The sequence below is a fragment of the Alnus glutinosa genome, chromosome 7, assembly GCF_958979055.1.
Source record: "Alnus glutinosa chromosome 7, dhAlnGlut1.1, whole genome shotgun sequence".
Classification (NCBI taxonomy): Eukaryota; Viridiplantae; Streptophyta; class Magnoliopsida; order Fagales; family Betulaceae; genus Alnus; species Alnus glutinosa.
Window position 1 is genome coordinate 23,853,237 of NC_084892.1, and position 26,013 is coordinate 23,879,249.

At 37.7% G+C, this 26,013-nt stretch overlaps 4 protein-coding genes across 6 annotated transcripts; 3 read left to right on the top strand and 1 right to left on the bottom strand.

Moving 5' to 3' along the window:
• The first annotated feature begins 1,492 nt into the window (after positions 1-1,492).
• Positions 1,493-6,995, top strand: LOC133873614 (uncharacterized). The gene is made up of 2 exons (XM_062311344.1): positions 1,493-2,207; positions 6,733-6,995. The coding sequence occupies exons 1-2, from the start codon at positions 1,615-1,617 to the stop codon at positions 6,737-6,739; spliced, it is 600 nt and encodes a 199-aa protein (XP_062167328.1). The 5' UTR covers positions 1,493-1,614; the 3' UTR covers positions 6,740-6,995.
• A 7,051-nt stretch (positions 6,996-14,046) lies between these two features.
• LOC133873168 (probable histone H2B.3) lies at positions 14,047-14,658 on the top strand. The gene has a single exon (XM_062310901.1). The coding sequence runs from the start codon at positions 14,127-14,129 to the stop codon at positions 14,550-14,552; it is 426 nt and encodes a 141-aa protein (XP_062166885.1). The 5' UTR covers positions 14,047-14,126; the 3' UTR covers positions 14,553-14,658.
• A 3,951-nt stretch (positions 14,659-18,609) lies between these two features.
• On the bottom strand, positions 18,610-19,681 carry LOC133873964 (histone H2A). The gene is made up of 2 exons (XM_062311776.1): positions 19,397-19,681; positions 18,610-19,066 (listed from the first exon to the last, which is right to left on the bottom strand). The coding sequence occupies exons 1-2, from the start codon at positions 19,604-19,606 to the stop codon at positions 18,824-18,826; spliced, it is 453 nt and encodes a 150-aa protein (XP_062167760.1). The 5' UTR covers positions 19,607-19,681; the 3' UTR covers positions 18,610-18,823.
• Positions 19,682-22,657: 2,976 nt separating this feature from the next.
• Positions 22,658-25,289, top strand: LOC133872902 (uncharacterized). Of its 3 annotated transcripts, none has more exons than XM_062310549.1 (3): positions 22,658-23,235; positions 23,954-24,283; positions 24,669-25,289. In XM_062310549.1, the coding sequence occupies exons 2-3, from the start codon at positions 23,969-23,971 to the stop codon at positions 25,062-25,064; spliced, it is 711 nt and encodes a 236-aa protein (XP_062166533.1). In that variant the 5' UTR covers positions 22,658-23,235; positions 23,954-23,968; the 3' UTR covers positions 25,065-25,289. The 3 variants fall into 3 exon arrangements, with proteins under 3 accessions (XP_062166533.1, XP_062166536.1, XP_062166534.1); XM_062310552.1 differs by having other exon boundaries at positions 22,659-23,235; positions 24,693-25,289; XM_062310550.1 differs by lacking the exon at positions 22,658-23,235 and adding an exon at positions 23,377-23,470.
• Positions 25,290-26,013: the final 724 nt, after the last annotated feature.

The following is a 26,013-nucleotide window of genomic DNA, read 5'->3' on the forward strand; positions in this document are numbered from 1 at the left end:
CGTCTCTTCTTAGGCCACCGGAAATCGGACCCACGGGTCTCTCTGCATCTCCGGTTCTCTCTCTGATTCGATCTCTCTTCCTCAAGCTCTCTCTCTCGATCTCTCTCCCTAATTCGGTCTCTCTCTCCCGGGTTCTCTCACTCTACTTGTTTTGGGTCACAGAGAAGAGAGGAATGAAGGATCGGGAAAATAAAGAAAGGGAGAAGAAAAGAAGAGGAGGAAGAGAAGAATGGTGGACTGGTGGGTTTTGAGAGAGAGAGGACAGAGATGACAAGAGAGGAGAGAAGAAAAAAAATAATAAAAAAAATAAAAGTAGGAAAGAGAAAAGATAATAAAATAAGAGTAAAAAATAATTTTTAATTGATATAGGGAAAATTTAAGGAATCTATTGTGAGATGTTTTTTTAAAGGGAAGTAAAAAGTAGTTTTGTTCCCTAAATATAGGGAAAATGGTAGGGAAACTAATGTGACACATTGTGTAGAAGTATAGCATTTTCCATGCTTAGGAATTCATAAGGTATCTGCTGTGGGTGGTTTTTTGTGATTTTTTGACATTTTCTCTTTATGTAGGGAAGGAAATGTGCTACAAAGAAGTTATTGTGAATGTTCAAAGATAACTATTATAACCACGACTCCACTATAGCCCAAAAAGCTTTTAACCCTATAATAGAAACTAATGATAAATTGAAGTTGTCACATCAAACATTACAAAATAATTATAAAATAAATGTTTTCGGGTACGAGTATAGATGTGTTACACACTATGGTTAGAGTAATGATACATATCATCTCATGTCTTCCTTTAATCTCCTCAAAATTGATGTGGCTTTTAAAATTATAATTGGATTAAAATTCAATAGTCCCAATAGTGATTTTAAGAGCCACATCAATTTTAATGAAACATAACTCTCATGGTCCTGTTTAAAAAAAATTGTAGCCAATGTGGGAAATTCTTTGCTTGTTTTCTAAGCTTTGAATTAATCTCATTTTATGACTTTTTTGGGGCTCAGTTTGGTCCGGACAAAAAAAGAAAAAAATAAAAATTAGCAAAAGAATAATTTAGAGTATTTTTATTTAAGATAAAATTAACTTCCAAATTAGATTAATTTATTAAATTGATATATATTTTTAAATGTATATAATTTTAATATGTATTTTTAAAATGTAATTAAAAATCAAGTGCTTTAAGGCCATATATCACATGCTCCATTAATCCTATAAAAATTATACGAGGACCATATGATTTAAAAACATATATTAATTTAATAAACTTAATTAATGCATCACATAGTAACACAAAATAAGCACAGAAAAATTTGTCAACGCTAAGAGGGACTTGATGATTGAAGTCTTGTTTTTTTAAACTTTCCAAGTTTTAAATCGGCAACTATTTTCATGTCTATCCATTGCTTACACGTGTCTCCAATTCATCTCCATAGCTGCCAAAAATCTATATATATATATATATATTTTTTTTTTTTGGTGAGAAAAAATCTAAAAAATTAAATCATAACATAGGCCCTCTTCACGGTCCACACTCCACCATCCCAAACCCCTCAACACCCTCTTCCTAAAACCCTTCACAAAAACTCTCAGAGAACCAAAATCAAACAGCATGAGTTCGTTCACCAACACCACCAATTTCGATAACCTCCTCCTCCAAACCCTGATGGGTCGCCTCCAAATCCGCCCTCCGACCAGTCCTTTGCAGTCCCAGTCCCTCGAGGAACTCCTCTTCGACGCCGCCAATTTCTCTGACGATATCGACGACGACGAAGACGATAATAGCAACAAGACGCAGCTCGCAAAAGAAGAATCAAAGCTCGAAAAAGAAATCGTCCGGGTCATCCTCAGCGGCAAGACCGATTCCCTCAAACCCAACTCGGGCCAGGCCGTCACCATCGGCGAGCACCACATTTGCGTCGGGTTTCATGAGGAGAAGGGTTCGGATTACCGGGTGTGGGAGTGGCACGGGCACATAATGCTCTTTGACGAAGAGAACGGGTACACGCCCGAGTATATATATGGGAATTACTTCGAGAGGTTGTTGGTGAAGTCGCGTGGTGGTGAAGAGGAGAAGGAGGACGAGGAGGAAGAGGAGGAGAAGGAAGAGAAGGTGGGGAACTTGGGGCTGAGGGAGTTGATTGATGGTGGGGATTCCGGTGGTGGTCGGATTCTTCATCGGAGCATGAATACTGGTTCTTCAAGGTTTATATGAGAAATCTTTTTCATATTTATTGTTCTTTTTCACATTTCTTATTGTAGAAGTTGTTATAGGGCTTTGTTAGTGTTATGGGATTATGGGTCTAGTTCTATCTAAAATTCTGCAATGTCTATGGTTTTTTCTTTTTGGTTAGTTTAATGCTGTTGTTCTGGGTGTTAGCAATGAGAAGCTGCTTGCCTGCTTGCTTTTGCACCTTTTGCAGCTTGATAATTCTAACTGTGTAGTAAGAAATGTGTATGCTATGTCTGTGATTTTCAATGTCATCTAATCATCTTCCTGTGCGCGCCGGTGTCCTTCAGTAAGCTTTGATTGAATCGTGGGTCAGTTTAGACTTTGGATAGAATTATGCACCTGATTCTTTTTTTCCCTTGCAAAGATAATAAAAATTCACGCTTTATACAATTTTATGTGGAAGTTTTATTCAACTATGAATCAGAGAAAGTGCGAGAGTGTGGTAACGTAATGGTGGCTTCGGCATATTATAACATTGTGGGCCTTGTGGCTGTGTTGGAATTCGTTTCAGTGAAGGGATGGGGGCTTGGGTGATTTTGCTGATATGTGATAACAGCAGTGGATGTGGTTTAGTGGTGATGGGGATCATTTTTATGATTGGGTGGCTATGGTGCATTTGCCAATTATGCTGAGGGTGGTTGGTTGATGTCATGGTGGTAGAGGGGCCTTTGATCTCTTTCTAGCTTCCGCATGTATTAATAGTTTTTTTTTTTTTTTGAACACTGAATCACTTCCCATTCAATAAAAAGATGACCAAATTACAGTCCAGAGACCAAAAAGTCTCTATAAGAAACTTCAAAATAAAAAGAAGCATATCCTCAAACCAACAATTAGAAAAACATTTTGAGGAAGCCTCTCTAGCTAACACATGGGCAACAACATTAGCTTCTGTACAACAATGAACCCAAGAACAAGATGAAAAACCGGAAGCATCTTGTCTAATTGCCTCCACAAAATGCCCAATCCAAACATAAGGAGATCCTGGATTATGAATTCCTTTAATCATCTGTAGAGAATCACCTTTACACACAACTTTCGTAAAACCATTTCCTTACAAAAGGTTATAGCTAAATGGGCAGCCATTACTTCTGCCAACAGAGGATCCGCCTCTACCTTACATGCACAACACTTAGCACCCACAACCAAACCTTCATTTCGAATTACACAACCCAAACCAATAACACCAGCCCTTTGAGTTAATGGAGGCATCCCAATTAACCTTTTCAATCCCCAAATCCGGATTTTTCCATGTTTTACTACTGATTAAAGTGTCAACACCCGGCTTCACTACCATTTGCTCCTTCATGTTAACCAACCGGAAGTCCTCAATAAACTTAGAAGCTACTCTAAAAACCATAAAAGGGGAAGAAAAGTACTCCTCAAAAACCAATTTATTCCTTCTCAGCCAAGTACTATGAAAAACAGCCACCATAAGACTCAACAACTCATCATTCAATTTATTAAATAAGAAAGAAACAAGCTCCACTATTCCTGAAAACATAGAAAGACATTTCTGAAAAATAATAGGGCCACTTCCCCAAACATCTTGAGCACTAGGACAACTCCATAAGGCATGGATAGTGGATTCCTCCTGAATTTTACAGCAAGGGCACAAACCATCCTCCACCACTCCTTTCCTCAATAAATTTTGTTTAGTGGGGAGCAGGTTATGACAAGCTCTCCATAGAAAGAATTTCAAAGAATTAGGAGCTTTAATAGACCAAAGCCTTTTCCAGAAATCACCTCTAATAGGTCTGGTAGAACATTCCCCTTCTTGTCTTCTCATCAACTCCAAACCCAAATGATAGGCACTTCTAACAAAAAACATTCCATTAGAAGTACCATTCCAAATAATTTTATCCGGTGGCGGGGAAGGGCATAAAGGAATACTTTTAATAATCCTTGCCTCATTGACTGAAAAAATACTGTCAATAAGAGAGCAATTCCATCCCGGAAGAGAGGAATCAATGAGATCCGACACCATTGCATCACTATGAAGAATGGACTCGGGGGAAACAACCAAGGAACTGACATTAGGCAGCCATTTATCTCCCCAGATTTTAATTGAATGCCCATCACCAATTCTCCATATGATTCCATGAGAAAGAAGATCTTTAGCCGCTATAAAACTTCTCCAAATAAAAGAGGGCCTTTTACCTAACTCTGACTCCAAGAAAGAGGAATTAGGATAATATTTGGCTCTGACACCATTGCATGTATTTATGGTTTAAGCATAGCAGATGCTTTTGCTCCAAATGTATGAGTAATGTATCTGAACTGATATAATTGAAAGGTAAGGAATGCTCATCCAATGATCTCTGCCATTGGCAATGGAAGTAGCATTAGAGAATCTAATGCCAGCTGGATGCAGCTGTAATGGTGATTTTAGCATTGGAGAATCATAATTCTATTGAAATTAAGATTTTTGTTTAATTACTTATTTTGGTGCTTCAACAAAATGGTGCTACATTAGAATGTGTGTAGTTGATTAGCCATGTATTTGGGATTAGGCTTATTGGAGTTAATGTAAATGTGCCTTTCAGTTTTGGAGTGTATAATTTGTCATTCATCCATTGTTGAAGACTTCAAAGTTCAAACCACCCATTCTTTTGTTAGTGTTTTGTTGTTTTAGCTGGCAATTTGTTGGGCTTGGGTTAATTTATGAGTAGAGCTGTGTTTGATGAGGTTGAAACCCTCAAGGATAAATCATCTATATGATCAAATCTATGGGATGCTTGGCACTATAACAAAGAAGCCTTTCTCTGGGGACAGAGATTCTATCCATGTCTAGAGTAAAGTAAATACTATTTCAAGGATGGCAGTGTCTCCTTGTGAAGAAGCCACAGGTTTTAACCAAGTCCATGCTTCAAAGTGCCAAATGTTTGCTTTAGTAGTGCTAGATACTGACTAAAAGAAGTTTTGCCAAATTGCCTTAACATTCCAAATTTGATGGCGTGGAGTTTAGCATTCGGAGGTGGCTATACGGAAAACCATTGGTCAGAAAGGAACTAGACAAGGATTCTGAGTTACCTAGTTTTCATGCCAGGAAGACAAAAAACCAGATACCCTGATATGCCACAGTATCATGTTAAAATCCAGGACTGACTGGTTGTTTTATAAATTTTCTTTATGCCTTACAAGTGATTGGTTTCCGCAGCCTTCTTTAGGATGCCTTTGTAGAGAAAGGAGTTGACACCAGAAACGGTTAAGATAAAAGAAAACCCATGAGCATAGTTTTTATAAGACCATATCAGAGAATGAAAGCTCCCATGTTGTGTGTGCTAACTCACCTGCCATTTGTTGCTCTTACTATCAAGTTGTTAACTTTCTGCACGAGTGAGTCTGGAGGGGTCTTAGAAGGCCAGTTGAGTTTTGGGAGTTATATGTGGTAGTTTTTAACAGGCTTGTAAATTCTCTTCGCACTGTATTATATCTTTCTTCTTTCCGGTCCTCTCCATTTCTTGTTTATGCATATGCAAGATGGAATTATTTTGGGGGGAAGAGTTCCTTTGTGCTCAAAAATGGTTTAGGATTGGCCCCGCAATCAATTTATTCCTTTTGGAATGAACAGTGAAGTAGAGTAGAGCAATCGGCAATTTGTGAGGCTTCTGACATTTGGCCAAGATGTCAATCTTATTTTGCTGGCAAAAAATTCTTAAAACTTATGAAGTGACAGGATAATATTGATTTGTTATTGCCTACTTTGTAATCTAAAGTTGAAAATGGGATTGGGGTTGGCTTGATGGTCTAGGAAGTTAACCCAAATGCAGTCTGTAAATAGGTATTCTACCTGGTTCAGGATGAACTTGTGGACCTCGGCTAGATTCCAGTTGCCAACACTACTTTTCCTCAGTTTTTTGACAGATTGATAAGGTTGTATACATGTGTTGTCTCCATGAGATCATCAGGGCTTCATTCCTAATATGTATAAAGCCCCGTACTCCCTATTTTCCCCGTGATATCTTCATGCCTTGATATGTTTTGGGCATCAAAGGAGAGTGCTAGTTCCCATTTGGCTGTAGTTCGCTGGAAAAAATTATAGGTGTTTTTAGTTGAGTTTGTTCATCTTCCATGTCAGTATTGTGTAACTATATGAATGTCTTCACGAGGACTTTGTGAAGCATATATATCTATAAAATCAATTGTTTCATTGCCTTCTCCCATTAAATCTGCATGTTCCTCTGATTTTTGGGACATGCTGCTATTCAACACCCCAGCATGTAACTCGCATGAAATTCTCAAACCTTCTTCTGAATTACTGTATAAGTTGCTTAATGTATACTTTATTATATAATTTATGGTTTATTCTCTTTTGGTTTAAAGGAATCTAATGAAATTATACGGTGCCTTCTTTGATTTTCTTATGTCGTAATTCATTAAATATGCCTTTCGTGCATTTTCGATGAGTTATGTTCTATTCATTCGTTCGTTCGTCGTTCTTGTTTTTCTTCTTTTTTGTTTTTACTTTGATTTTTTCCTCTTCTCTGAAATTTACAGGGTTTAGTCTAGAGTCTTCAGTTAGCATATGAAGTTTTGGGATTTAAAGAGAAGCTGCACCCAGTGCTCATCCACTTTGTTGATTGGAGATTGAGGTTATTGCTCATCATTCTGCACACGATGTCCAATGCAGTTTCGAGTATTCATCGTGTATTTTATATTTTCTGTATTTGGACTTCGACTACTTCTTTGGCTGCATAGAAAATGTGAAATAATTTTGGTAAAGTAACTTATTTATTCAGCAGAACAAGTATTTGCATTAATCTGCTAATTTTTTCTGTGTTCTAAATTTAAGCGTGCCTGCCGTTCTGGTTGGTAATTACAAACACGTTTGGTATCCCTTTGGTTCCACAATTTGAAATCCGCATGCCTACTTTGTAGTGAAACTTTCAAATTTTCGTGCTGATGCTGTTTTTAAAATTCTATATGGACCTTAGGCCTTTTTGCCCTTTTCCCTGGACTGGTTTTACTTGTAAGTTGTAAGGCTTCTGTGGTATCTTTCATTGAGTCATGGTTACAAGAACAACCATGCATTCCTTTTTCAATGTGAAATGGAATAGGGTGCGATTGGTAAAGGTTTTTTGGGGTTTTATTTTATTTTTTAATAGTAATAAGAAGTTATTGATGTGATATAAAGTATAAAAAAATTTTGAATTTTTTGTATGGAGAAGTGAAAAAAATTGTCTCGTATCGAATTTTTTTGTTTGAATATTAATAAAAAAGTGATTGATGCAGTATAAAAAGTGAAAAAAATATAAAATAAAATGTTTTGAGGTTGTTTTAAGAGAAAATTAGAAATGAGGGGAGGGATTGCCAAACAGGCCAGATACCTTGTGTGTTACAACTTATCAGATCTGTGAGTAATGGTTTGACTTGACTGTCTTAACCATCGTAGGTGAGGTGACAGTGTAGAAGTGGTTCTGGTTCAAATATCTTTCAGGTAGTTTTAGAAGAAAATTGATGTGTAGTTGGTAAATGTCTTTTCAGAATGAAGTGAGATCTTGGAAGAGGAATGTCGTTCTAGGAGGTGTTCATGATTAAGATTGGGGTGGAGGTGCCTCTTGAAGTTGTGAAGTGCGTGAGTGATTACTGTTACCTGTTTGGGTTCTGGAATGGCCTAAGAGCATTTACATTTGGCTGAACAATTTTTTTCGACACGACCAGAACTAAAATTTATCACTAAATTAGATAATCTATTTAATTTTGTTAATTTAATTTTTGAATGAATTCGAACTTGTACACAAGCTACTCAATTAACTTATTCATTGCATATATAAAATAAATGTTGTGATTTTTATTTATTTTTTTTTATAAATTTGTACTAATTATTAGTTAATTAATTATTGTTAAGATTTTATTATTTGAGTTAATTAAATAAATGAACTCGAATCTTAAATTATCTTATCTCAAGTTTATATATTTGTCTTATAATATGCATATACATTCATTCCACACACACCCATATATCTATATTAAGACTCATAATTACAATAATTTAGGCTATATCTATTACATTACGAAGATAATTCATTTTTATCTTTTAAATACTTAAGATGTTATCTTTATAAAGTTAAAAATAATAGTAAAAAATAAGAAAATGAACGTATACGACTTTATACGAGTCGAATCGAATTTATATGAGTTTAACTTGTTTGATAAATTAGTTTGGAAATTTGTTCGAGTTCGTTTAATATATGAACTAATCTCGAGTTGAGCTGATCCAAAACCGAGTCTTAGCCTGTTCGTGAACAACTTAATTTGTTCATTTACAGCCCTATAACCCAAGCTGAACTTGTACAACAAGCCTTTTTAACAATGAAAAATTTTAGACATTCAATTCTTTTACAACTTTTGACACGTGTTAGCACGTGATTATAAAGTGTTAAATGCTTACAACTTTTGGCTCAAGTCATATGTTGATACCTGTTAAAAGTTGTAAAAGTTTTGTGTAGCATTACTCTTTAACAATTTGCTTTCATGGACTTGTGTGTAGGGTTTTGTCTGGGTTGTGCATAGCTTTGTTTAGGGTTTGGCCGGATAGGCAACAACTAATTGCCTAAATTTAACCTAAGGATTTCATGATGAACACAATTAAAACAAATTAACTGGCCTTAGGTTGGCTTCGCTTCTCATTGTTCATTCCTAGCATACATTAGTTAAGGGTATTACTCACCAGTAGGGTTGTAATCAAGCTAAGCTTAGCTCGAGCTTGACCCCCTTGCTCGAATTTAGCTCAATCAATTTTTATACAGTTTAAGCTCGGTTTGAAAAATCAGCAAAAAAAATCCAAATGAGTCGAGCTTGAGCTCGACTGTTTTTTTAGCAATTAGGTGCTTGAAGCAATGAAGGCAAGGAGATTAACAGAGGTGTCTCTAGTGGAGGCATAGTCGGCTTTGATGACAGGGTGGTTCATTTTGCGGAGGTGATTGACTTGGCTGACCAAGGCTTGTCGTTGAAGTTCTTCTACACGCCTAGACGACGAGGAGACCATCGAATTGGAAGCTTGTAAGAGCATTCATAGCAGCTTCCTTAAAGGGGGTCTGTTTTCTAAGTTTTAGAAAAAATTTTAAAAAAGTTACAAAAACTTCTCCACAGCAGCCTCCCCCAATGCATTGGGAAGAACTATTTACTTCTCATTCAATTGTTTATTCACAAAATATATTATCTCTCTCATACTTTATCTTCTTTTTCCTACTTTTAATTAAAGTAAAAGTAAAAAAAAAAAATATATATTTTAATGATATAGGGAAAAATGAAAGGAAGCTGATGTTGAGTGTTTTTTGATAGGGAAGTAAAAAGTAGTTTTGTTCTCTATATTTAGGGAAAATGGTTGGAAAGCTACTAGAAATGCTCTAATCCAATTTATGCGGACAATATGATGGTTGAGAGAGAGAGAGAGAGAGAGGACTAGTCTCAATCTATGGCATGTGTAGAAGAGTGAAAGGCTCAATCTATGGTATGTGGGGAAGAGTGAAACTCTAAGGGCCTATTTGGTATGCAGAATAAACTATTGGAATGGAATGGCTATTCTTACATTTGTTTGGCTGCAAATTATGCTTAAATTGAGGAATAACTATTCTTCTAAAAAAACGAAAGGAATAACAATTCCTTGAGAAATATAATGGGTATTCCAAAAAACCACTATTTTTTTTTTCAAACCTATATTTTTTAATTAGAAAAAATCAAAACTTAAAATTTAGGGTAAATATAAAATAAATCCATGAGTCGACGTGCATATTTTGAAATACCCCACTTCTTTTTTTCAACATTTAACATTTTTAGTTTTTCTCGAATTTGAAACCAGTCCCTCCGTGAGTTCTCCGTCAATTTTCACAATATCTGTTAGTGCCAGGTTAGCATTTTTGCCACCTCATTTTAAAATATTATTTTTTATTTTTTAACAAAAAAAAAAATGGAAATAGGGGTGTTTGGGGGTGGCTTGCGGCCGCCCCAAAATGGGTACGGGGTGGCCCGAAAGCCACCCCATGGCTCGAAGGCTACCCCGTGGCCTTGGAGGTGGCCGCGAGCCACCCTAGAGGTGGCGCGCAATCAACTTTGGGGTGGCTCGCATGCCACCCCCCTAGCAGCTACTCCTAAACCCCCATCTTTCCATTTTGTTTTTTTTTTTAAAAATATATGTATATATATATAAAATAAAAAATTTAAGATGAGTTGGCAAAAATGCTGACGTGACACTAAAGGAGACTGCAAAAATGGACCAAAAACTTATGGAGGAACTAGTTTCAAATTCGCAAAAAACTAAAGGATTAAATATTGACAAAAAAAAGTGAGGGGTTTTTCAAAATATGCGCGCCGACTTAGGAATTTATTTTATATTTACCCTAAAATTTATACAACCAACAGTGTTTTTTTTTTTTTTTTTTTTCTAATTGATTGAGAAAATGGTTACAAGGATTGATATTTTCCACTCCTGATCCAAAAGGAATAAGGAATGGATGATCCTAAAAAGAAAATGGAATGAGCTTTCCAACAACAAACCCAAAATAAACTAAAACAGTGCAGAAATAATTACAAATAGTAAAAAATTGGTCAAACAAATGACTTGGTCCTCTCAAAGGGCCGCATAAGGCAGTTACAGAAGCAAAGGAGGAATCTATTAAGACGAACCTATCTAAACCCCCCTTGAAACCAACAACAACCACCGAAATGAGGCTGAAGTTGAAAATGTACTGTCATAGTCCACATCAGAGACTGCATAAAAGAGAGGAACTAACCTAAATTCAGTTACAAAAGTCCCCGCTAATTGTTCATACCACATATAATCAAGGAGACAGCAATCCAAACAACAAAAAACATAGAAAATTAGGAGAAAAAAAATACAAGAAAAACACTAGAAAAATAACAAAACACCAAAAAGCAATTGTAGCGGCGAGTGAGGGCGGAGGAGCCAAGATCCAGCAAACCACACGCTAGTGATGAGGAACCACACACTAGTGTGTAAAGGCCACACGCCGGCGTGTGGAGGGTGGATGGTGGAGCTAAGGACGACAATAGAAAGCGGGAAGGTCCAGGAGCACGATATGTGGGGGGTGTATGAGGGCGGGACTGACGAAGGATCACATATCTAATTTTGAAAAACCAAAGCCATAAACTGCCACAAACCCAAGAATTAGCCGGCGAGGAGCAGAGAAAAGATAGAGAGCAAGACGTCGGCGTCCAAGGGGCACGAGGTAGAGGCGGGGGCTGAGCTATTGAGGTGTTGTTTGGAAGGAAAGAAAAAAGACACCTAAGAAGAAAAAGAAAAACAAGATACAACAAGGAGAAAGGGAGGAGGAGATGAAATAAATTCATCCCTTCCCCCCTTGAGGACCACTGGAGATGGAGGAAGACCCTCACAAGGAGGTAGAAATCCTTACTCTTAGAGAGAAGGTGGAGAGTCTCTCTCTACAAAAGAGAGAACTTTCCATACAACCAGCAATTTGCTTCTTGCTCGCTGCTTTTATCTCATCCGACTGACCATTCTATGGAATGTGTCGTCATACCACCATCCAACAATTCTTCACCGCTTATTGATGCATCAATCATGACCTTTTGCTTAAAATTTTGCTTTTTTTTTTTGGTGGTTAAATGTGCATTTGGGATTGCAATTTCGTATATAAAAAGTGCGATTTTAAACCAAATCGCATAAAATGAACCGTTTGGGAATTGCGTTTTTAAAAAATTGTGATTTGAAAACGCAGAAAATTGCATTTTCAAATCGTAGACAAGTGGATGCTTTTTTGAAAACGCATAATTTTAAAGGCTAATTTGCAATTTTAAAGGCCAAACAGCGATTTTGCCAAACACTTAATTACGTTTTTAAAAATCACTTTTTTAAATTACACATTTTAAAATTGTTATTTTTAAATCGCACTTTTTCAAATTGCAAACCCAAATGGACCCTAAATACATTATGAAGTAATTATGTTTCATCTCGATGCTCCTTGGAAACCTCATATCATAGATCAGAAAAAGAAAGAGACAAAGTGTGAAAATTGGAGGTCCACCACGAAGGGCTACAGAGTGGTGTGACCATCCCTAATGTTATGTCAAGGTGGCCGGCCGGCCCCAAAGAATGCTTTGAAGTTTTTTTCTTTATTTTGTTAAAGTATATACGAATTACCCTAAAGTTAGGGATTTGATGAGAATTGTATTGTCTTGAGGAATGCTAGAACTTCTTCTAGTGTATTCTGGTGTTCATCTAGAAGGACATAAATGTAATAAAAAAAATTACATTTATGTCATTCTAGATGACATGGATGCAATTTTTTAATTTTTTTTATTACATTTATTGTGACGTCCCACATCGCCTGGGAATGAGGATGTGCTTATATGTATAAATGTACCCTTTATGACACAACGTGTTTTAAAGCCGTGACGGTCATAAACCTATCAAAACTCTGCAGTTAAGCAGCAATTCCAAGATGGGTGACCTCCTAGGAAGTCTGATTTGGGGAGTCAAAAGCGGACAATATTGTGTCATTGGGGGTGGGTCGTTACAAATGGTATCAGAGTCATTGCCCAGCCTGAGATGGTGGGAGCGTGCACAAGCCCAATGAGGGACGCTAGCGGGGACGCTGGGTCCAAAGAGGGGGTGTGACGTTCCACATCGCCTGCCGTGATGGTCATGAACCTATCAAAACTTCGCAGTTAAGCGTGCTTTTGCGAGAGCAATCCCAGGATGGGTGACCTCCTGAGAAGTCTGATTTGGGGAGCCAAAAGCGGACAATATTGTGTCATTGGGGGTGGGTCGTTACATTTATGTTATTCCAAATGGACACCACAAAAACACTAGAAGGAGCTCTAACATTCCTCTATTGCCTTTGATAAAGATTATATTATCTAGAATTTAGGGATTCGATAATATTAAATCATCCTAAATTAAAGGATTTTATTATGATTATATTTCATCTATAAACTCTATGAATAGAACCTTTTGTATTGTCTCATCAGTGAATAAGAGTATAATGTAACCCTTTGAGCTTTATCATGTAGACATAAGTCATAGACTGAACATAATATCATCAAACTCCTAAATTTAAGGTAATATAATCTTTATCAAAGATTATATATATATATAAACGAGTTTAACGAGTCAAATCGAGCTTATACAAACTATGTTCACGAGCCTAAGTTAAGCTGAGCCGAATTTTTACAAGTTCGAATAGTTTAATAATTGAAACTAGTTTAATTTTTAAACTCGGCTCATTTATTAAATGTGCGAAGCCCAAACCATACTTATCCCGGCATGTTCATGAACAGTTTTGTCCGGTTACAACTTCGCTCACCGGTTCTTGAAATTCCATGTGTGGGCTCAGCTAAATCCAATGTTGATATCAAGGTTTGGTTTGGTTTTACTTTTCCAATGGATAAGTGTTTTACGAAACATTTGGCTTAAATTTTAGTCTTCTCAATCTCTTGAAATCAAATACTCATCTAAAATTTATACTTTTTCATTTTTTTAAAAATAAGAATATTTTATTTATAAAAAATCAGCCATATTAAAAGATTTCTATTGTTTTATTTTTTATTTTTATTACTAATTATGATATTTTAGACCACACCACACCACACCATTAGAATGGAAGGACGGCTGTAAATTACCTAGTCCAGCCCACCGCTTGGATCCCCGAGATGACGACCCAACACAGTGTCATAGACAATGAATCGCAAATCCCACCGCCAACACATACCAATCAAAATCCAACGAACAGTCCTACAGCCACGTCACTGATCCGCGTGAAACCCTATCTTCCAATAAGAATCCACCTCACCTCCCTATATAAATCTCCTCTCTTCTCAAACAATCCTCAACGCAATTTCCTTGCGAGCGTAAACCTTTATCAAATCTTCGACTCGCTTTTTCAAGACCTTGCACCCTCTCCGATCAAGCAATGGCGCCCACAAAGGCCGATAAGAAGCCGGCGGAGAAGAAGCCGGTGGCGGAGAAAGCTCCGGCGGAGAAGAAGCCCAGAGCGGAGAAGAAGCTCTCAAAGGAAGGCGGTGGGGGCGACATGAAGAAGAAGAAGAAGACGAAGAGGAGCACCGAGACGTACAAGATCTACATCTTCAAGGTGCTGAAGCAGGTGCACCCGGACATCGGGATCTCCAGCAAGGCGATGGGCATTATGAACAGCTTCATCAACGACATCTTCGAGAAGCTCGGCCAGGAGTCCTCCAGGCTCGCGCGCTACAACAAGAAGCCCACCATTACCTCCCGGGAGATCCAGACCGCCGTCCGCTTGGTGCTTCCCGGTGAGCTCGCCAAGCACGCCGTGTCCGAGGGCACCAAGGCCGTCACCAAGTTTACGAGCTCCTGAAACTCTCCTGGCTTATAGGCGTAGGCTTTGTTTAAATTAGCGGAATTTGTTTGTTCTGAGAGCGATATATATGGAATGATCAGTATATTTTGTTGCTTGAATGGTATTTTTGATCTATACTGTCTTTGGTTTGCCAATTGAAAGCTGCGTTGTTGCCAAATCATTAAGGCAGAAATGGATTGAGATTTTGAGACAACGTTCATACGGGTATCTTGAGTTTGAGACAATGTTGTTGCCAAAAATCGAATGATCTCTTCCTAAATCCAATACAATTCATTTTGTTTAAATCTCTATGGCTAACCGTTTCAGAATCAAATTGATTGTTTTTAACTTTATCTGAAATGAAACAATATATATACATATTCTTATCATATTGAAAAACAGTTTAGATCAAATTGACACACCTAGATGGCGGTGAATAGGTGTCCTAAAACAAATTTTACCAATTAAAATTAATAGAGCCAAACACCAAGCAATATTAATCAACAAAAATCCACAATATAATTGCAAGAAATAAAAAGATAACGTGCATGAATTTTTGGTTACGAAGTGAAAAACTTTCGAAGAACTCTTTAAAATAAAAATCACAACAAAGACGATCAACCACCAACAAATTCCACTATAGAAGAAAATTATTACAACTTGTTTAAATACTTACTAGTAGACTCAAAGAACAACTTGTAATTCCGCGAGGGACACTCAATCTCTACTCCAAAGTGACTCTAGAACGTTGGTCCTCTTCTATAGCAACTTGCAACGAATGAACTCGCTCGATCTCTAGAACTCGAGCTGCTCCAATGAGCTCATTTAGCCAAGCCAATTATCAACGCTCATAATGATTTCATGGTAATTTGGTAATAAGGAGAGAGGTGGTAACAATTTGGGTTAAACAAAGAATCTCATTTAACAAAATATTAAAATTCCTGCAAACTAACTCGAGCGAGAGTCGAGGAAGTTTCTGTTTGGTCTTGCTCAAGCAACTGTTGCGCGAGCGGTTGAGCGGCGTTTATGTTTGGGCTTGGAACTTGTTCGCTTGAGCATGAGTCGAGCATGGGTCGAGCGACATTGCGGGGTACTGCATAACTTCCTCACTCGAGCATGGATCGAGCGAGAGTCGAGCGAGTCTTCATAAAGTGCAAGATTTGTTCAAGACTCAACCCTAAGCCAACTACTTTATCAATAACAACCTAAATGACCCATGTTTTGATACTAGGATTTGCCAACACAAATACAAAGCCTAACAATCTCTCCCTTTAGCAATTCGATGACAAAATATCAAAAAACAACAAAATGTAATTGAAGCTAATCCTATCAAACCAACGAAACAGGACTCCTCCAAATTACATAAAACCATGAAAAACTCGAACATCTGAATTGTTGAATAAAATGAACCTGTGTCCTGAAACATTCAGAAACACAAAGACATAGGGAACATACAACTATGATGAAAATTAATCATTAAACAGCAATAACAGAATATCCACGTCATTAAAACCAAAATAACCAGAAATATCAGAATATCACATATATCCATAACAAAAAAACTATCCATGTCTAAATATCAAAAAATATTATACCTCCCTCTTTTAGTAACGAAATGACAAAGAGAAAGTACAACATAAATGATTAGCTGTATCAGCATCCTGCAAGTCATGAATAGCGCGGATATCTTGCTCCATCCGATCGGGACGATGCAGTATCGTCTTTGTTTTGTTATTATTATTATTTATGAATAATGTAGTATCATCTTTGTAGTCTGCTGCAAAAAATCAGTCGTGATGAATAGGATTATAGGATACGGATTTGTGCAGATAATTCTACACAAAGGTAGATTCTCAGCAGTGAATGGCGCAGGCTGGGCATTGGGTATAGAGTGATGCCATTTAGGACGATACTCATGAAAAAGAGTGAGCATAAAATCTTTATCAGGTGGAGTTTCAGAAGAATATGGAAAAGGTGACTACTTAACTATAGGTAATCCACAAACAGAAGATGAGTGCAAAGGGTGAATTTAAAAGAAACACTTCTGAGATAGACAGAAAAGGAATTGTCCTAAGCTATATCATGAATGTTCGCGTAAACTCGCAAACTAATTTCATAGAAGGCTAAGGAAAACCAATGGTCAAAGATAATCATTGTCGAGACTTAAAAATACGGGGAATAGATGTACCTCGAAGCTCAGCAATGTGAATCTCACGCTCCATAAGAAGAGAACCCGTGGAAAAATTAGTCTCAAGAGGTTCTCGATCCCTATCATCATGAAAAAGGCTAGCTGCAGGAGCAGAAGAGGCAGTACAGGCACGAACACATCCGAGAGAGTTAATCTGAGTCCATACACAAAACAAAATCACAGAACATATACGGTTCTCAAGGATGTTTCATGTTCTTTTTGGTATTGCTCGGTCAAAGAACGCCTCTGTTGCCGCTAATGTGGAGCTCCTAGCTGTTTTATTTAGTGGAACGTGAGCTTTACTAGAGAGGTGCATGATTAGGAGGTGGGTGTTTTTGCATCTTTTCTACAAGTCTTGCATTCAGTTATAGTGAGAAGAGGTAGTGGAAATAAGCTTTGGTGGGTTCCCTCCAAAAGAGGTATTTTCAAGGTCAAGTCGTTTTTCTGTTATTTGTGTTTTGAAGGGAGTCGTTTTCCTTGAAAGAGCGTGTGGTGGACCCAGCTCCTTTGAGGGGGTACCTTTTTTCCATGGTCGGCAACTTTAGACAAAATTCTTACTTTGGATAATTTCAGGAAATGACGTGTTATTGTCATAGATAGATGTTGCATGTGTAAAAGAGATGGGGAGTCTGTGAACCTTCTTCTTCATTGTGATATGGCTTCTGCTTTTTAGAGTATTCTCTTTAGGCGCTTTGAGATGTCTTGGGTTATGTCTAGATGAGTTATCGACTTATTTGTGTGTTGGTGGTCCACTAGAAGGCCTATTAGTGTTGTGGTGAGAAAATGGTGTCTACTTGCATTTTTTGAACTATTTGGAGAGAGAGAGGAATAATAGGAGCATTGAGGATTTGGAAAGATCATTGGAGGATATTATTTCATCTTTCTTCCATACTCCGTACCTTTGAGCTGTGGCCTTTGTATCCTCTCTGGCGATTAGTTATGATGATTTTCTTGTTCACTTTTTTCTTTCTAGTTAGGTGTCTCCTCTTATATACTACCAGTGTACTTAGAGGCGCCTTACGCTTTTAAAAAGCTTGGTTTAGTACTTATCAAAAAAAAAAAAAAAAACATATGGGGTAAAACCTAGGCCTAAGAACTTAAACCAAAATCTTAAAACCTAAGGCAAATCACCCTAGACCTAAATGCAGTGACCTAGAAACACCTAGAATGCATAACCAAATTAAAATGCAAAGAAACATCGCAAGAAAAATCAAATAAATTGAAAGAAAACCTTTCTGAGGCATTTCATCAAACATTGGTATGCACTCTTGAAAAATCAATTTAACAACCATACCTATACTTGAAAATCAACCTAAATACATGAGACAAATTACAGACACAAACCCGCAGGTAATTGATGCACAGAAACAAAGTAAATTTGCATGAATCTAAGAAATGGTTAAAGATTGTGAACAATACCCTACAAACAAACAAACAAAAATGAAAAAAGAGGAAAGAAAACATACCACTACTCACGGTGGAAGATGGGGTAAAGATAGAGATGATTTGGAGGCAAAAGAACAACAAATGGAGAAGAAGAATGGCACTCCTTGAGGCCTCGCACAAAGGGATGCTCTAGCGACCGGAAAAAAGAGGGGAAAGAAACGGGTTTTAAACGCTGGAAATCACGCATCTGTCGCAACTGTCCAATCTCGCTCAAGAGTCGAGCAAAATTATTGTGGGGGCTTCTAGCACATCTTCTTTATGCTTTTTAAGGAAAGTTGACTATGCCCATTGTCATCTCCATGCTTCTTTTAGGAAAGTGGTTTAAATATTATATCAACATAATTGATTGTTATAATCTTATGATTTTCTCTTAGCAATCAATTCATTGTGATATGGAAAGTGAATCATAATTCTTCAACAATCTCGGATCGAAGTAACAAGTGAGAGTTCCAAACTGGGCTGCAATTCGATTTCATTCATTGAAAAGCAAAGGATGTTCTACAAAGGACATGGGAATTAAAAAAAAAAAAAAAAAAAGGTGGTACAATGGTGTCCTAATTCCTAAGAACATGAAGCTTCCCCTACAAGCCACATACAGAAGGGAAATTACATACAGAGACACAAACACTTCGCGCAAACACTGCTCTGAGAAGTTTTAAGCTTTCCTAGGAGACTTGGTGGCCTTGGATGGAGACTTGGGCTCCTTGGCGGCCACCTTTTCAGACTTCTTGGGCAGAAGGATGGGGTTGATGTTGGGAAGTACACCTCCATGCGCAATCGTCACACCGGCGAGAAGCTTTCCGAGCTCCTCATCGTTCCTCACAGCCAGTAACACATGCCTTGGGATAATTCTGTTCTTCTTGTTGTCTCTTGCAGCATTTCCAGCCAGCTCCAAAACCTAAAACAAATTTCAAATAATTATCCACTTGCTGAGACTACAGAAATGCAAGATCTATCTTAGAATTGAATAGACTAACTAACAAAAGCAAAAAACGAAGGACCTGTTTGGTTGCCGAGAAAACCGACAAAAGAAAATAAGCTTGAAAACCTAAATTCTCAATTACTAGTCAAATAGACTAGCTATGCTACTTTTTTCATCATTTTCCAACGCCAAACCAAGAAGAACAAAGCAGCAAGTTCCACTCGAAACAAACAATTTCAGCTGCAAACCCTAAATTGTCAAACCAACGAAAAATTCCAACAGAGAGAGAGAGAGCGCAGAAATTACCTCAGCGGCTAAGTACTCGAGCACGGCTGCGAGGTAAACCGGAGCGCCGGTTCCAACGCGCTGAGCGTACCGGCCTTTCTTCAAGTACCGGCCAATCCGTCCGACTGGGAACTGTAGACCGGCTTTGACGGACCGGGTCACCGGTTTCTTCCTGGGACCGCCGCCCTTCCTCCCTCCGGCACCTCTCTTCAACTTTCCTCCACCTTCCATGAGTCAAAAAAAATAAGTCCAAAGAAGAAATTTTTCTTGCGAAACAAACGGAAAAATAATTGTGGACGACCAGTAGTGGTTGGGTGGGTGAGTTTTTAATACGGGTAGTGAAAGTTCGGAAGCACCCTGCTTTGGAGTTGAGGGACGGAGGCCCTTAGATTGTTTGGGTAATCGACGGTTCTGAAGTGATGACGTTGGTCATCCGTGAGACGTGGATTGGACCAATGGGGTGAGGATATGTGTTGGATAAATGAATTAAAAAAAAAATGGAAGGTAGACAGTCGATGTCGTCTTGGATAAGTTTCAAAGTGGATGGGCTGAGTGGGACCATTCGTCCACTCAGCACGTCCAGATATAAGCATCTGTCTGGACCATTTGTCCCATGGAAATGATTTGATCTTATGTTCATGGCATGTTAGGGCCCAAAGCCATGAATTTGGGTCAAGCCCAGCTGATTATGCTTTGCAAAAAATTATTTAGGATAATTTTTTTTTTTTTTGATAAATGTATCATAAATCCCTGAGTCAAATGCACGATTCGAAATCACTTCCTCATTTTCTAAAAGTAAACTTTCACTCCTTAATTTTTTTGCGAATTTGAAAAGGGTCCTTCTGTGTATTTTCCATCCATTTTTGCAACGTTTGTTAGTGTCATATCACTTTAAAATAATATTTTTTTATTGTGTTATAAATTAAAATATAAAAAATCAATTTTGAAAATAAAATCTGAAAAAGAAAAATTAGAAATATATATATATATATACAAAAGCATCCCCATCGTTGGCCACCCCTGACGGTGGTGATGGTCCCCCTTGGGGGTGGCTCACGGCGTTGCCCATGTCCCTGACTGTGGGACTTTACTCCCCACTTGCCTTTAACCGTTCTGCTCTCCATTATTCTTGTTGTGTTATGTGTTCATTTGAAGATGTTCCTACCACTCCAAAGAAGAGTCGTGATGTTGGGCGAGGTTGTCTTCTCTCTCTCAGAACGACTGCAAACACGACTCCACTAGATCAAATGTTTATTTCCTCTTTCTCAGTGTTTATTTTGATTTTCCTCAACTAACATTGTTGGATCTTTATGTTAATGGTCCGGATCTAACCATCATTTATGCCGAATCATCCAATTATTCAAAAACCACATAGTACCACAAATCGCATTACATAAACAAATGATTTATCTTCTGCTGCTCCAGATTTGAACGCAAGGACAAATATAAGGAAATAGAGACAAGGACTTCGCTTCTCTCGCCACTAGTAGGGGTGGGCAAAAACCAGTCCACCCGCCCCCGACCTACCACAAAAATCCCAGATTTTAATTGATTTTTTGACGGTACAGGTCCAAAAATGGTATACCTGTGTGGGGCGGAGCAGGATTTTAAAAAACCTTGGGGACCTGCCCCGCCATGCAAGAAAACTATAAAAAAAATAATAATAAAAAAACCCTAACCCCATTTAAACTTAGCGTGCCGCACCCCCTCCCCCTCCCTTCATTTTTTAATTTCTTTTCTTTTAGAGTTTTTGCCTTAGCACTGCAAGTCCTCTTCTCTTCATTTTCTCCTCTCTTCATAGCCTCCCTTCCGTTTTTTCTCTTCTCCTCTTCATTGAACCAGCGCCACACAACTTCGTTTTTCTCTTCTCTAGTTCTCTTCACAGACTTCAACCTCCCCTTGAACCCTCTTCTCTAAGTTCTCTTCAACTTTTCTCTTCACAGACTTCAGCCTCCCCTTGCGCCAATCTTCACCTTCTTCAATGTTTGGGTTTGCATGTATTTTCAGAGAATCAGTATGAAATTAGGTATTTTTAGAGCTTCACTCTTTTTTGTTATGTGTCTTTATATTTATTATATGCTCTTTGAGTCTTTGTCTTCCTATTTCATGTTCATTAGGTGGTTTTTGTTGGAAATTTGGTATATAGTTTTTGTTGGAAATCTCAAATCTGGTTTTTGTTAGTATATTCGTATATGGTTTTTGCCATTCAAAGAAATCTATTCCACCCCACTGAACTCGCACCCCTGCCCCACACGAACCCGTCCTAGACAGATTCTTCTTCTTTTATGCGAACTGCGGGTGAGAAATTCTCAACCCCCAGGGTACAGGGCGGGGGCAAAAAGAGTGAAAATTCGCCTCGCCCCGCCCCGTGCTCATCCCTAGCCATTAGGAGGTTTGTGAAGAGAGAGAGAGAGATTATGGGCAATGCCGTGAGCCACCCCCAAGGGAGCATTCCAATCGTTAGGAGTGGCCAACGGTGGGGATGCCCCTAGTCTTTTTTGTTTTATGTTTTTTCCCAGATTTTTCTTTTTAGATTTTATTTTTAAAATTAATTTTTATATTTTTAATTTATAACACAATAAAAAAAATATTATTTTAAGTTGATGTGGCAAAAATGATGATATGACATTGACAAATATTGTAAAAATGAACGAAAAACACACGGTGAGCCCTCTTTCAAATTCATAAAAACATTAAAAGAGTACAAATTTACTTTTAAAAAGTGATGAAATAATTTCAAAACCGGCATTAACTTAAGAATTCACGTCAAAACACTTTTTTAAAATAAAAACAAAAAACACTTGTCCAAAAACACTAAGGGCTAGTTTGGCAAACTATTTTCATTCTCCCTATATTTCTTTTCACTTATCTCAAAAATATCAAATAAAAAACATTATAACTTTTTTACACTTTTTATATCACATCAATAATTTTTTATTATTATTCAAATAAAAAAATTCACTACAAAACAAATTTTTTTTCACTTTTCTATAAAATATTCTCAAATTTTATATCACATCAATCACTTTTTACTGTACAGTACACAAATATTCCTCGATCTAATTACTTACCAAACAAGTCATAAATATAGCCAATGTGATCCAACCCGACTTATCTCTCACATGAAGCCAACTTTTATTCTCCGCCCAGCGAGCCCAGCCCAACCCAATTTTCCCAAAAATATCTCTCTCCCCAGTCGTCGGTGACCAAAACGTGTGCGCCCCTGATTGGCCAAGGACCAAAAGATTCCTTTATTTTAATAAATCCATCCCCGGTCAGCTTTTAACCAGCGTATCCCTCCGATCCAATCCTCAATTTCAGTCTTCAGAGAGCGCAACAACCTGTCTGACCGAGTCGTCACGTGCCATGGATCGCCTCCTAACTCGCCGACTCAGATCCTAATCTTTTCTTCACCTTTCGTAGTTCAAATCCACAGTCACCAAATCCATCATCGTGTCCGATCAGTCGGTACCGTGGCTAAGAGATTCAGGGGTTTTTGCTTAGGGTTTCGGAGAGCATAGGAAATATGCCTTCGGTACCCGTGCCCGTTGCGCTATTTCTGCGCCCTTTGGCTCCTTCCTTAACTTCTTCCTTCCATGGTGGATCGTCTTCTCATCGTCTGAAACGTCTCGAAAAGGGTGATCGGCGTGGTAATCTTAGTTGACATTAGATTCTTTTTGTTTCGTAGTTTCTGTTTTTTCGTGATTTTTTTCTGGGTTCTTCTCGTTTCACGGGCGGTTTGTACGAGATCAAAACTGGGTTTGTTGAGAAATCGGAAATCGAGAAAGGCTGAGAAAGTTTGCGGCTGTTTGGTAAACGCTAAGTACTCCTTCCGAGGTTGTTATAGCCTCTGGTATAAGGTACTTTTGTTTATGAATTTCAGTGAATTTCGATTTAATATCTAATTGCTTGTCCGTCTAGGGTTTATCCGTGTTTTGTGTTAAGACCAATTCTTTGGCCTCATTGAGCATTGATGGTGATCTTCATGTTTAGCTCTGAGGACTTTGTTTTATGTGTGCATTTGACGGCATCTAGCTTTAGTTGTGTGCGTTTTTTGGGGAGAGCTAACAAGAAGTTGAAAACGGAAAATTGGGGGTAAGATGTGAATGTCTCTAATATTACTTGTGGATCATCTGATTTTGAACCCGCCTCAAGTTTTTTGGTCCCCTCAAGAAAACATTTTAAATTTTTATTATTGTTATTACTCTTTTCTGGGACATTAGATATTAAAATTCCGTTGGAAATGATATGTGCCTTGTGGCCCGGATAAGGTTGTTTGGAGTAATTTATTTTGATATTTTCAGTTGTTTTAATAATTTTATTTTGGTATTGTGAATTGCAAGTTTTTGTTTTCTTCCATATATATATATATATATATATATATTCCATTTAAGAGCAAAATTGGAAACTTACTCTTGTACTGGAAATTCTTTTGAGCTTCAAGGCTTATGTGGTCGTCACATCTATTGGAATAGGGTCTATATTAAATATATCACTGCTGAGATTTCTGCTTACTAGATTGACTGCCAATATAATTGGATCTTTCTAATATCCACGTGCTGTTTCTTTTTCTTGTAGAACCTGATTTTGTCGATGGACGCTCAATCTTCTGATGTAGATGGCCTTGGAGATGCTCTTAATAAGTCATTGAATATCCAAGATACTCAAGAAACGGAATCTGCATCTGATGGGAATGAGGGGGAAGACTTATGTGAACAGGATAAAATATCGCAGACAACTTCCTCTAAGAAGTGCTTAAACAAGTGTGTAACCTTTCCACTTCCAAATACAATGCAGCCTGCGAGTTCTTCCTCAGATGAGGAAGATGTGGAGTCTGAAGCAGTATCACAGGGACTCCTCTCTGAGGAATATAAGGATCAAGCCTACTCACGATCTATATCTTTGCCTGTAAGTTCTCATCATTGGTAAAGCTCATTGTTTAATTTTTTACACCTCTTAGTTACTCACTTTACTATATTTGTAGGATACTCTGCCTTTGATAGTTAAAAGTATGTACTAGTAAAAGACTGCAGGTTTTTCTGTTTTGGGTGTCTTTGTAAGTGCCCCTCGTCGTGCACTGCCTGTTCTGTTTGTGCAAGCTCTTTCAGTTTTCTAACCCAATATTCCTTGCTGCCTTCTTACGTTGGCTGGATTTTTTTAGCGATTGTTCCCAAATGTTAATTTGAGACGTGGCAAAATCGACTGTAAGATATGTTTTCAGATGTATCAAACTGGCTGCACATAAGCTTTTAGCTTCCCTAGGTTTCATTGTATAGACTTTCTTTTACTGTAGGCCTTATATTTTTCCACCTCACAGACTCCTTTGAAGCTTGTATCTGCCATGAAAGGTAGCCGTGAGAAACAGGGGGTTCTGCGGGAGAAACTGACAGTGAAGTGGGCTCCTGATGTGTATGATCCAAGGCCTACATCGGTCTCACACTCAGTTAAGAGCAAGAGCTCACAGAAGTCAAAGAACAAGAAAAATGAAAGGAAGAATGGGAAGAAAGGACAGAAGGGTAACTCTTCACAGAGGAGCAGTGGCAAAGACAAGAAACAATATCGCAAAGCTGCTAAGAGTTCTGATGGACTTGGGAATTTTGAAGTTGGCAGCTCTAACTCCCACTGTGGGAGTAGCTTCCGTAGAAAATCATGCACTGAGATGCACTACTCAACTGCAGAAGCTTTGTGAGGCATCACTTTCGATCAATATCCTATCCTTTGTCTCAGGTGTGTGTATAAATAAGTGTTTGCCTTATTGGTATTGTTCGGTTTTGATTGTCTAAGAACTTTGGATGGTACAAGCAAAATTTTGTTGACGTTGTGGTGATGACCTTTCTAACATAGTGAAAATATATGGCGTTTTATGCTTTGTACATAGCAGTAGAATTATATCCATGTCTAGTTTGTGATTAAAGGGGCCTGCTCCTAGTGCTTAATTATGCGATGTATTCCTTTTGTTTCCAACTATTTGCTGGCTTTGCCTTTCAAATCTCTCTTTTTGGTTAAATCATATAGTGGGCGGTGGGAGGTAAGTTGATTTCGTTCCAAAACCATGGGCTGAATTTGCAGGGGAAGATCCGAGGGACAGAAATTGTGTTGCCACTTTGTAGCTTGTTGATAAAGATTTAGGTTTCAGTTTTTTGCTGTGATTTAATAGTGGGTTTAAGGGTTATGAAGTTGTTTGGAAGTTGAAAAAAAGAGTTCTGTTTGAGTTGCTAACGTAATATGAACGTGTTTTTTAGAGCATTTTTATTTTTATTTTTTATAAGCAGCCTTTTAGAGCATTCCTAGGGACATAAGCTATTTTTTTTTTTTAATCTATAATTTGTTTTAAAAATTCCCCCTTTTCAGTACTTTTTAAAAGCATTTCACGTCAAACTCTTTAAACCTTTATTTATTTTATTCTATTTAAATATTCTTCTTTATTCATTCTTTTATTTTATTTTAACAAACAAATTTAACATTACATAGCCTACCTGAAGCCTGATTCAACAATTGGTATTGTTTTTACACAAGAATTTTCCCAATAGAACAATCAATCTAAAAGGCAATTACAACAGAATAGGTGCATAACAATTCTGATGTGTCTAGCAAATGCTGGACACATCAGTTGTTCAAATAATGTCTCATAGCACCGA